At 41.3% G+C, this 12,030-nt stretch overlaps 1 protein-coding gene across 3 annotated transcripts in view; it reads left to right on the top strand.

The window, feature by feature from the left end:
* The window catches only part of agrn (agrin), a 526,525-nt gene that overhangs the window by 483,692 nt on the left and 30,803 nt on the right, over positions 1-12,030 (top strand). For all 3 annotated transcript variants that reach the window (XM_060852337.1, XM_060852336.1, XM_060852339.1), the window contains 2 exons: positions 1,650-1,814; positions 3,681-3,792. In XM_060852337.1, coding sequence (XP_060708320.1) covers positions 1,650-1,814; positions 3,681-3,792 — 277 coding nt within the window. The remainder of the gene's footprint in view (positions 1-1,649; positions 1,815-3,680; positions 3,793-12,030) is intronic.

The raw sequence follows: 12,030 nt of genomic DNA, 5'->3' as shown, positions 1-12,030 counted from the left end.
TCCCAGTCTATGTTTGGAAAGTTAAAATCCCCTACCATAACCACCCTATTATTCTTACAGATAACTGAGATCTCCTTACATGTTTGTTTCTCAATTTCCCTCTGACTATTAGGGAGTCTATAATACAATCCCAAAAAGGTGATCACCCCTTTCTTATTTCTCAGTTCCACCTAAATAACTTCTCTGGATGTATTTCCAGGAATATCCTCCATCAGCACAGCTATAATGCTATCTCTTGTCAAAAATGCCACTCCCCCTTTTCTCTTGCCTCCCTTTCTATCCTTCCTGTAGCATTTGTATCCTGGAATATTCAGCTGCCAGTCCTGCTCATCCCTGAGCCATGTTTCTGTAACTGCTATGATATCCCAGTCCCACGTTCCTAACCATGCCTGAGTTCATCTGCTTTCCCTGTTTGGCCCCTTGCGTTGAATGAATTCAGATACACCTGAATTTTCAGATCGGAAAACCATAATAAATGGGATTCTGGCTTTAATACGTTGACCTTGGTGAAGGAAAGGAGGTGAAATCAATCTCTATATTATATTTACTCAATGGCCCCTTCATCTATTGAAGAACCTATGGTTGCAGTACAGGTACACTTCCAGGAAGAGACACTGAAAAGTTAACTTGGGTTGCTGCACTTTGGTCCAATGCACACTAGATTCTATCCAAGTAGTAGACAGCTGTTGTCTCTGTGTAATGAGTGAGCAGCCTCTGTGGTCTGGTAAGACTGCTTTAGTATTTGTTAGATGTGAGTGAATAAAAATTCCAATATTTACATTATCAAATTACTAAAACAGTGCTTGGGAGCTTGAGGAACACAAATTTAGCTCGAATATAACCTATTCCCAAATGCTCCTTCTTCAACAGCTGTCTAAATGACCTTAGGAATTGGTAGTGTGTATGATGTATCCTCAAGTTCATAGGAAAGAAACTTTGATGTCTAACTACACTGTTGGGGCATGAGGTTGATAAGATAGAACCCATGTTCTCTGGTGTATTGGGCAAATAAATTGAATTTCTCCTTGCCCCATACTCATCAAATTCATCTCCTTGGCTGAGCTTGTGGGAATAACTATTGAGTGACCATGGAGCTATCCACTGGGTCAGACTCGAGATGGTGGTGTAATGTGATGTTACCCACTCTGGTTTACATGTGAGTACAGGTTCACAATAATATGGTTGACCCTAGGCTGACCTCTCAAAATGTTTAGCTAGCCGCCACTGAGTTCAAGTGTAAAAGGGACAAGAGGGCATAGATATGGGAGTGATATGCAAAAGAAGCAAGAGTGAAGTGAGAAAAAGCTTTCTCACTCAGTGAGCAGCAGTGCCTGGAAATGTGGTGGAGGCAGGTTGGATTGAGGCATTCAAGAGGGCATTGGATGGTTATTTGATTAAAATAAAGGGTATGAAGAAGAAACAGCAGATTGGCAATGGTGCTCATTTAAGATGCAGCAACAATGGGCTAACTGGCCTCCTTCTGTGGTAAAGCACTGCGGAGACGGGCAGCGCCCAGATCCCAGGGATGAACAAATGAAAAACAAAAGATATCAAGACTGAATTGTGAGACTGAGGTTAGACTAATTGAAAGGAGTGTGGGCATAAAATCCATTGATTGATATGACAGTCCGTGTATGATTTCATTACAGTCACAAGCTGTCAATGGAGGTAATCTTCTTGGCCACTGATCGCAATGGAATGATATTTTACAATGGGCAGAAGACCGATGGCCGCGGAGACTTTGTTTCATTAAACCTGCGAGATGGTTACTTAGAGTTTAAATATGATCTCGGAAAAGGACCAGCAGTTATCAGGTAACGCTAAAAAATATGTCATTTTGCACTAAGATTCTCACTATATAGCCTTGGAAATGGAGATGAACAACTCCTTGGGATCAGTGTATAAAGCCATGAAAATATTTTATTTGTCTAAGTCCTGTCAATTGCCCTGGCATTTTGAGGGTTCCTCTTCTACAAGGTTGTCCTCAACCGTCACCTGGTTATATGCATTGTTTTTTGTAGTGTTTCTGTTATTAATTATGGGGTTGGTTAGCTTCACAGCTGGTTAGTAATGCAAACAACCTGGGTTCAATTTCCACACTGGCTGAGGTTACCATGAGGGACTCTCCTTCTCAACTTCCCGCCTCAGGCGACTGACTGTGTGGAGTTTGCACATTCTCCCCGTGTCTGCGTGGGTTTCCTCCAGGTGCTCCGGTTTCCTCCCACATTCCAAAGATGTGCGGGTCAGGTGAATTGGCCATGCTAAATTGCCCGTAGTGTTAGGTAAAGGGGTAAATGTAGGGGAATGGGTGGGTTGCGCTTCGGTGGGTCGGTGTGGACTTGTTGGGCCGAAGGGCCTGTTTCCACACTGTAAGTAATCTAATCTAATCTTCTCGCCTGAGGTGTGGTAACCCTCGGGTTAAAGCAGTTGTCTCTCTGTAATGAGTTATCTGGTAAGACTGCTTTAGTATTTGTTAGACGTGTGTGAATAAAAATTCCATAACCTGCACAGATGAGAATTTTTGTGTGACAGTTGACTTTGTTCATTTTGTGATGGGCTCATTGAATAAATGATGAGAAACAGTGCACTTTATTTAAATGGTATTTTGTTGAGGCCAGACCAGTAAGATGCCCATATCAGTAAGCATTCTAAAAAGTATCAGCTGGTCTTTCATTCATTTTAATCAAAAGCCTTACAAGCGATCAACTTTTCACTGTGCCTCGGCACGTGACAATAAATTCAATTCAATTCAATCAGAAAAGTCTCATGTTTCCCATTTGATTGACTGCCCCTTCTATACAATCGCATCTTCCTTATGGAGTAGAGTTGAATTTATCAGCTTTGATTGGATGAAATCTTGGAGGCTACATCGCATGTTCTCATGTGTCGCACCAATATCCTTCCCCTATTGGTTGCCCAAACTGCCTGTTCTCATCATGTGATGCCTTTTGAAAAAAGCCAGTTGAGAGAAGGGTGTCTTCTCATTGGCCAGTCAACAAGCTTACTTTTCCAGCTCCCACATTTCCATAACAAATAGACAAAAATGCTGCAAGGAACTACATTTTCCTTCACGACCCCTCGGATCAAAGATCCGTGTCCTGAACCATAACCTTCAATGTCTGGAAATGCCAGGTCAAACCTGGAAGGCTGACATTTTCCCATTGAGCATTCTGTGTACTTTAGATGAAGTTCTTGCTATGACCGTAAAATCCAACCCAGTGAATCTCTTAATTGAGGCTCATCTTTGGACAAATTAGAGGCACAAAAACATAGAATTAGGAACAGGATTAGGCCATTCAGCCCTTTTGAGTCCCCTCTGCCGTTCTGTATGATTGTGGCTGGTCATCGAAATCAGTCCACAATTCCTGCTTTCTCTCCATACTTTTTGATCCCTTTCGTCCCAAGAACTAAATCAAACTCCTTCTTGATAGTACATCAAGAACCTTCACTTACTGAACACACCCTTTTGTAAGCGGCTTGCTCACCATTTCCAGTATGTGGCCTAACCAAAAACTCCCTAGGAGCAGAGCCTGTTTGGGGAATCACCTCTGGTGTGTACATATTCATGATGGATTAGGAACACAGCTTCTGCAATTGTTGTCTTCTCGATTAACAATACTCAAAATACCATGATGCATACTTCGCTGAAAATGACCGATAACCTTTCTCCCTTAAAATAGGAGTAAGGAACGCATCCCACTGAATGTGTGGAATGTGGTTACTGTTGAAAGAAATGGACGAAAAGGATTGATGATCATTAATAATGGTGAACCCATCAATGGTGAATCCCCGGTAAGTAACAAGGAATATCTGCCTATTGTCGGCTGTGAATTATTCAGGTTGGAAATGTGCTACATGTTTGTGGGCTTTTGTGTTGCAGTGGTAACGTCCATACCACTGAGTTAGAAGACTTGCGTTGAAGTCTGATCTGCTCCAGAGGCACAGAGTAACATCTCTGATTGGAAAATATACTCCATATTTGTCAGATTTGCTGTGTCCTGGAAGGTTTTACTGCTTCATTCTCTGAGCATTTATAATGAGTGGAACATTTTCAAGTTGTGTATAAACTATGCCTGAGTCAATAGCTACAAACCTTCCTGAAACAAGAAGCTCTCACTTTTCAATACCTGGACTGATTTAAGGAACCTCTTCATACAGCTGAATAAGGACACTGTTTTCCAAAAAAAACCTAGCAATTCTTTTGTGAATTATTTTGAGCCAACCTGCTCATGCATGTTATGTCACACCTCTGGGGCAGGTGAGATTTGAACCAGGATCTTCTGGCCCAGAGACACTATCACCATACAGTAAGACACAGAAATTAGGGTGTATAATGAGCGATAGACTGCAGGTTTGGCAAAATCTATTCAATTGTATTTTACTTGAGATACTGAATGATGGAAGAAATGTCTGGAATTAATTTGCAGTTCAGGAGTCCGCTGGTCGATATCATGTCAACCAGCTCCAGTTGAATGTTTTTCGGGCACTTGCGTCATTCCTCTCCATTGCAGTAACATTGGTGGTGAGAGGGTCTTGGGGCTGGGCTTTGGATCAAAGAATAATTTGTGCAAGTTGGTGGCTTGTCTATGTTTGGAGTTCTGCACAAGAGAATGTGTTAGAGAGGGCACCCTATGTGGTTTCCTCTTTGTAATACCGTTCAGGTGTTAAGAGAATCCATACAACATGAGTACAGGCCCTTCAAGTCCACACCAACCCTTTGAAGAGTATCCCATCCAAACCCATTCCTCTACATTTACCCCTAACCTACATATCCCTGAACACAATGGGCGATTTAGCATGGCCAATTCACCTAACCTACACATCTTTGGATTTTGGGAGGAAACCCACATAGACATGGGGAGAATGTGCAAACTCCCCACAGAGAGTCACCTGAGGCTGGAATTGAACCTGGGTCCCTAGTGCTATGAGGCAGCAGTACTAACCACTGTGCCACCATGCAGCCTTCTTCATTTTTCTTTGTTTTTCTCTGCTTTTCTCCATTTGTGAAAATGGTCTGAAGTGACCCTTCCTCCACCCAGAAAACAGTGGCCCCTCAGTGCTGTGACTGGCACCAGGGACTTTGCAATGTTTGGAATGGCGAGGATAATATAAAGGATTCTTTGCTCCTCTATGGTACAATGGCTCTCCAGTCCAATGTTGCAGTTCTAAACCATGCAGTCTGTACCTGATTGGGGAATGTGGAACATGCTGCTGTAAAACAGTTTACTTTTGAGAGGAGCATGTAATATTGGCAGGAGAATTCAAAAATTAGGAAGTATACGGTTTTTAGCAGCTGTATGCAATCTCGAATATTCATGCAGAAGCCACAGAAATTCAATTCGGGTTTTACTGTATAGCTTCCAGCTGACACAGTCAGCATAGATGGCACACCACTGACACCTGTTGCCCATCTAGAGAAGTGCAGGGTTCTGCGCAAGGGCTATCAGTAGATTGAAGGATCCTGGGTCAGAGGAACCTTGATTATCTGAAGGACACATGTGAGGAGTATTTTGTTTGGTTAATCAAATGCTGGATAACACAGTTAGCCAAGTATCAGGATCTTGCGAACTTGTTTGGATAATCCAAAATTCAGTCAATCAAATGGACCTCAGTTTTGATGGTAATACTGTGCTACATAACAATTACAAGATGCTTGTAATAGACAAGGAAATATCTTCTGGCTGCTATCTTGCTGTGTGGTTGAATATTTTGGAAGCAGTCTGAATGGTCATGACAATCAAAGTAACCGCCGAAAATACAGCTCTTGTGTACAGTCCCTGTCCCCTATGATGACATGGGAGTGTAAAATTTACACCTGAATGGGATCTCAAAGAGTTTACCTGATCGGGGTTGTGGGACAGAGGTGGGTGAAAGGGCAAGATGGTTGAAAAATGTTCACTGAAGGCTAGAGAGACCATTTTACCACTGACGTTTAGGACCAGATCTGATACAAGTCAACAGAAAAGAAATTTTCCTTTAGCAGGGACTGCATGTGTGGAGGTGTTCTCCTTGCTACATCAGTTAAGAGATTTTAATTTCCGGGCGGTTTGAATGCAGAGGATCTGCTCTCTCTGTGAACTATTAAAATAGTAGCGTCTATGTGGGTGATGTGTGTGTGCAAATGTGATGAAGCAGAGACCAAACCACAAAAGTCATGGATCCAAAAAGGTTCTCAGAAAAACCCCTTTTATGATTTACTGACAAATGGGCAGGTGTTCTGGAGAAGTGGGTGGCACATGTTATCATTAGATATGGAAATCTTGATCAATTCTAAACTGATTACTCTAACTTAAAAGATAACAGTGTAAAATTTCATGTGTGCCCAGAATTGGTTGGTTTTCAGTATTTAGTGTGAGAAATGGGATTGCAATGAGGCACTGGGCAGTAAAAGAAAAAGGACTGAAAGGTCCCACAGGTCAGCCATTAAAGGAAGACCATTTGGGACAGGTGGGGTGATGCAGTTGAAAGATAGAGAGTGTAACCACCAGGAAGGAAGGGTGGGAAATGGTCTGCAGTGATTGGCAAGGGTGAGAGCCAAGATCAAGAGAGGAACAATGAGACATGATGATGGTCCATGGTGGCCTGTCCAGTCTTATGTGGTTTTAATGTAGAATACTGAAGAACATTCCTGCATCTCCTGGCTCTTGTGTCCAACCAAGTATTTGATGCAGCTCATAATGGCCTCTCTTCAAGGACAGCTTGGTAAGCCAAATGTCACCCAGGCCCAGTTTTCCAAAACACACTTGGGTCCAGTACAGGAATGCATCCTAAAAGGTTTCTCAAGCAGCCAATAGTCCCTCTATTTAATGAAGCAAACAGTAAGTTCCAGGTTCTGCTGTGTGCTCGATGTGGCAGATTTTATTTTTTGCCTACACAGATATAGTGTACCTCCATCTTGTCATGCACATGCTTTTCTTTTCCACCATATTGGAGGTTGCTGTTCAGCATGTGCAAATTGATGATACACAGACAAACTCATGGTAGTCAGTCAATCTTTATAAGTGGCTCAAGGCCCTTACTTCATTAAACAAGCAGCCTGTGTTCCATGCAAGGAGTTATGGAGGAATAAACTTATTGGTGGAGAGGGAAATCTTTCAGAAGTAGCTGCCATTCCAGTGTGCTGGAACAGAGAAGAGTAGATTTGAAGACTGCACAGTAATTTTCTCATCTTTTTGCATGGGGGAGGCACTGAGGCTCTTTGAGTCTTCCACAGGAGCAGGTGAATTTGGGGTTGTTTGCCCTGACATTACCAGGAACACATCACGTATCCAATATCCATGGTGACCACTTTTAATGAAGTTCTTTCTATGCAGTGAAATGCATGTCTGTGAATGTGGCTGCAGGAGGTACAAAGCTATGTGATGATTGCATTTACAGTCTGTGCAATTACCGAAGCTCATCTGGGAAGTTAATCTCCATCCCTAACAAAGTATCTCACAGCCCTTGAAGTATTGTTAATGTTCTGATTAGTTACTAATGTGTTTGACTATGTATTCTTTATTTCACACTTACTGATTCGCTTTTTTCTCTTATGTTTCTTGTACTTATTCTGATGTGCTTTCTGGATTTAAGAAATCACGCAAGGTAAAACAAAACAAAACCAAAAGAAAAATTGGTGTCATCACTCTCACAACATCGTTATCCCATTCTAAACTCATCCAATTCCATTGCTAAACCTAGAGGTAGTTGTAGAACATCTAGTTTTGCATTACATAACCTCTTCAAAATTCAGATCATGAAATGTTAGTGATGATGAAGGTGGACTAATTGGAAATGGAGATTCAGCAGGACTTATGTTATATAGTAATGCCCTGTAACCTGCCCCTTCCTGTCTGGTTCTGGCCTCACTGGGCTATCAGTATACTGACTGGGCTATCAGTATACTCATTAAGCTATCAGTATACTCATTGGGCTATCAGTCATTGGGCTATCAGTATACTCACTGGACTATCAGTTTATTTATTGTGCTATAGTATACCTATTGAGCTGTCAGTACACTCACTGGACTATCAGTACACTCACTGGACTATCAGTACACTCACTGGGCTATCAGTATACTCACTGGGCTATCGGTATACTCACTGGGCTATCGGTATACTCATTGGGCTATCAGTATACTCATTGGGCTATTAGTACAGTCATTGGGCTGTCAGTATACTCATTGGGCTGTCAGAATACTGACTAGGCTATCAGAATACTCACTGGGCTATCAGTATAGTCATTGGGCTTTCATTATTTTCACTGGGTGTTCAGTATACTCACTGGGCAGTCTAAACACATGGTGGGTGTACGGAGATTACTCAGATGAGTGGCTATTGGAGGAGGATTCTTCCCACATCTACTCTGGTCAGGTCCAAGGTAGAAAATGTCACGAATGGTCATGCCCACTGTGCCATCACTGAATTTGTTCCAGTGTGCCCACATAAGGGTCACCTCCCACCGCGGCTGGTGTTCACCCAACAGCAGGCAGGGGGTTTGCCAGTGCAGGAAATCTGTAAAGTTAAGCATGTCAGGATTATATGTAGGCTTCACATTCCTGATGAAGGGCTATTGCTGCCTGACCTGCTGTGCTTTTCCAGCAGCATACTCTTGACTCTAATCTCCAGCACCTGCAGTCCTCACTTGCCCCCACTTCACGTGTATCAGGTCCACAGGCTAATGCATAATCGAGAGATCCTGCATTGTGAAGGAAGGATCTATGTCCTTGCTATTGGTTCCCTAACTTCACTGTAATTCCGCCCACACCATCACCCACTTGCGGCCTTGATCCCATAGCGATCCTGAGCCTTCAGGTGGGTTGCACTGCTGGGAGATGGCATCACTCCCTTGGTGGGTGCTGACCAACAATGGCAGAGCTGTTAGTCACCGATTGACTGGCAGCTCCCAATGGGGAATGTCTGCCTCTGCTGGAGTCCCTGGGAAGGCCCACTGCCCAATCGACACTTAACATGACGGTCTTTCTGAAAAGGAACACCACTGTGTTGTTGCTACCTCTCCCTTTGAGTTGCTGCTACCCTAAAAAATACATCAAACAGGCACCTTGGCTCTTTTGTTTAAATCCAAAGTGATTCTGTCACCCTGCTCAGGCTCTGCTTTCAGGGACCGTACTGGTAAGGAGGCACCTCAGATAGGGCCCTCACTGCATGCAATTCATCTTGTAGATCCTGGTGTCGCACAGTTATCATTATCACAGTCTGGCAGGTAGGGGAAGGAAACAGGCAATAACTCATCTGGCCTCCAACCACAGGGTTCCATTACCAGGTGGTCTATCTGATAGGCCGTGCAGAACATTCCCTGAGCATAACAGTTGCCTATACCTGGTTCCTGCTCTAAACTTACGGCCATACCAATGTCATCACATCGTGTTCCTTACTGGCAGTCAGCAAACTGGTACTAAATTTGTTTGGTTTCAGAACATTAAAAGTATAATGTTTGTTGAGTAATTGGTTCTAAAAACAAAGTGAAAAACAGGAAAAGTAAAATCAGGATCATAGGAGGACAAAGTATTAAAATAAAGTCAAAAATGCATATAATACCAAACCAAAAATAGCAAAAATTAGGGGAATAAAAGAAAAGCCAGAGAGAGAGCAAATAAAGATTAATGAAGGAGTGAGCATGGAAACTACAGTCTAACAGGCACAAATGTAATCAATTTTACGTTATGTAAATTTTAACCTTACTGTTTTTACAATCTCCACCTTTGTAAGATTAGTTTTAATGATCTGACCTCTGTGACAGCTTTATAAACAAATGTGCTGCAAATTCACCTCTGCTACTGACAGATTGATCAGCAAGTTTTATTTTGGTGGCACAAAGTCCATACATTCTCACAATAAAAGCAAAGGAATGTCTTGCAGCACCTGTGGAGAGAGTTAATACATAGACGATAGACTTGTACAGCACATGAATGGACCCTCTGGCCCACAATGTTGTGCCAAACATGACGACAAATAAACTAATCCCTTCTGCCTGCCCTAGGTCCATATCCCTCCATTCCTTGTATATTTGTGTGCTTATCTCAAAGTCCCTTAAATGCCCCAATTGCACCTGCTTCCACCACCACCCCTGGCAACAGATTCCAGTTTCCTATTATTCTGTGAAAAAATACTTGCCCCTTACATCTCCTTTGAACTTTCCCCTCTCACCTTAAACGCATACCCCCTAGTCAATGTTCGAGACCAATATATCTCTCATTATGACACGAGTTCTGACATTGGCTTACTAGCTTTATATCAAGTTCACAAGGACAAAGTGTCTGAGATTTCCTTCTGAAATGAAATGAAGTAAAAATATAGAACAATATTACATGAATACAAGGAAAGAGAATCTGCTGATTGTCCAAAATAAAATGCTAATTGTTGAAAAATATATTATTGGTGAATTCTATAAAAGAAAAATAAAGCCCATTATTCCATTTTATTTTCTTCTTGTCTTGATAAGCTGACCTTTCAGCAAGAGCAGGAGCCAAAGACATAACAACAATGAGAGTAAAACTTTGGATTTGTCTAATTTGATGACTTTTACACAACATGTAATTGAGCAATGGCTGTTGGATTAATTTAAATTTAAACTTTAGTTTATCCATATTTTATTCTTGAATCAGACACTAGCCATAAAAAAATTACAGACATGTAAAATATTCTTGTTGGTTTATATTCCCATTAAATTTAAACAAACGGTTCTTTTAAAACAATACAAACTTAATATGAACCAAAAAAAAGAGAATATTTATCCTAACATTGTCAGCCCTGGCTTGATTGATCTTCAGTAATACCTGTGAATGCTGAAAATCTGGAACACAGAAAATGCTGGACAAACTCAGCAGGTCTGTCAGCATCTGTGGTGAGAGAATTCACCTGAAGAAGTATCATATTGGACTCAAAACTTTAACTCCATTTCTGCTTCCAAACCAGGCCTCTGGCAGAACTGCTGTGTGCCTTCCAATGTTCTCTGAGACTTTTTCTGGATCAGTTTTAAAACTCTATAAGTAAAACTTCTAATTATACAAATAATGATCGAATCAGTGGATTGAGGGCCCAATTAAATGTCAAAATTGTTTTGAAGAAAGAAAGCAGTGGGATGGGAAATGTGTGGAAAATTCAAGCTGTGAATTTTTGAAATACTCAACTCCATATTTAGCATTTCAATGTGAATTTCATAATCTGTAATAACTTATCAATCATTAAGATTTCATTAGAATATTCAAATCTAAACTAGCTTTTATAAATGTACAGTCCTGTTCTGTGCATTTAGAAACTGAAGTGCCTGTGGTAATCTCTATTAAAGGTACTTTACTTTAATGTACATCTTTATAAACAAGCAAGATCACCACTAACCTGATAAGTGTGTCATTACATTGCTTGTGTGTACTGGTTTGTGTGTGTTTTTCCTCATGAGGCTTTTACTGAATTTGTTTGACATTATTCATTCATCTCATGCATATTTAATCTTGTCTTGCATTCTCATTTGGCACACATGAGCTCAAATCACTACCCGCGGTCTGTTTCTGGTTACACATTCATCGCAGCACTTGACGGGGATTGTGAAAGGGATTTATTTGTCATGGCTGGCAATATATTCATTAGTATGTGATACAAATGATCATGTTTTTTGAGAGAGAATTTCAAAGGCCACGTTTTGCGTTCAGTATCACAAAGACCAGTGAAAACGAGAAAAAGACACCACTTCCCCAATGAAAATATGATCGGTCACAAATAAATTAAATGGGAACACAGTTGAGCCTTTGCTCTGCCCGTTAGCCTGTGTTCACGCCTGACAGTTGAACCATAAAGATTGAGTATGAACAGAAGGCAAATACTCCAGAACATCCATAAGTGTTCACTGTTAATTAGTAAGGACACTTGCGGTTGGATTTCTGTTTTTGTCATGTGAAGGACTCTATTTTAAATATATACAAGTTTGAACAAGTCACAGACGTGACCTGATCCAAAACTTTAGACACAGACACCAGCTGTTCATTGGTATTTTTTAGACTTTAACAACAGTCTTTTTGGGGAGGGTAGAATGGTA

This window comes from Hemiscyllium ocellatum, chromosome 37, assembly GCF_020745735.1.
Source record: "Hemiscyllium ocellatum isolate sHemOce1 chromosome 37, sHemOce1.pat.X.cur, whole genome shotgun sequence".
Taxonomy (NCBI): Eukaryota; Metazoa; Chordata; class Chondrichthyes; order Orectolobiformes; family Hemiscylliidae; genus Hemiscyllium; species Hemiscyllium ocellatum.
This window is presented reverse-complemented; position numbering and strand designations above follow the sequence as displayed.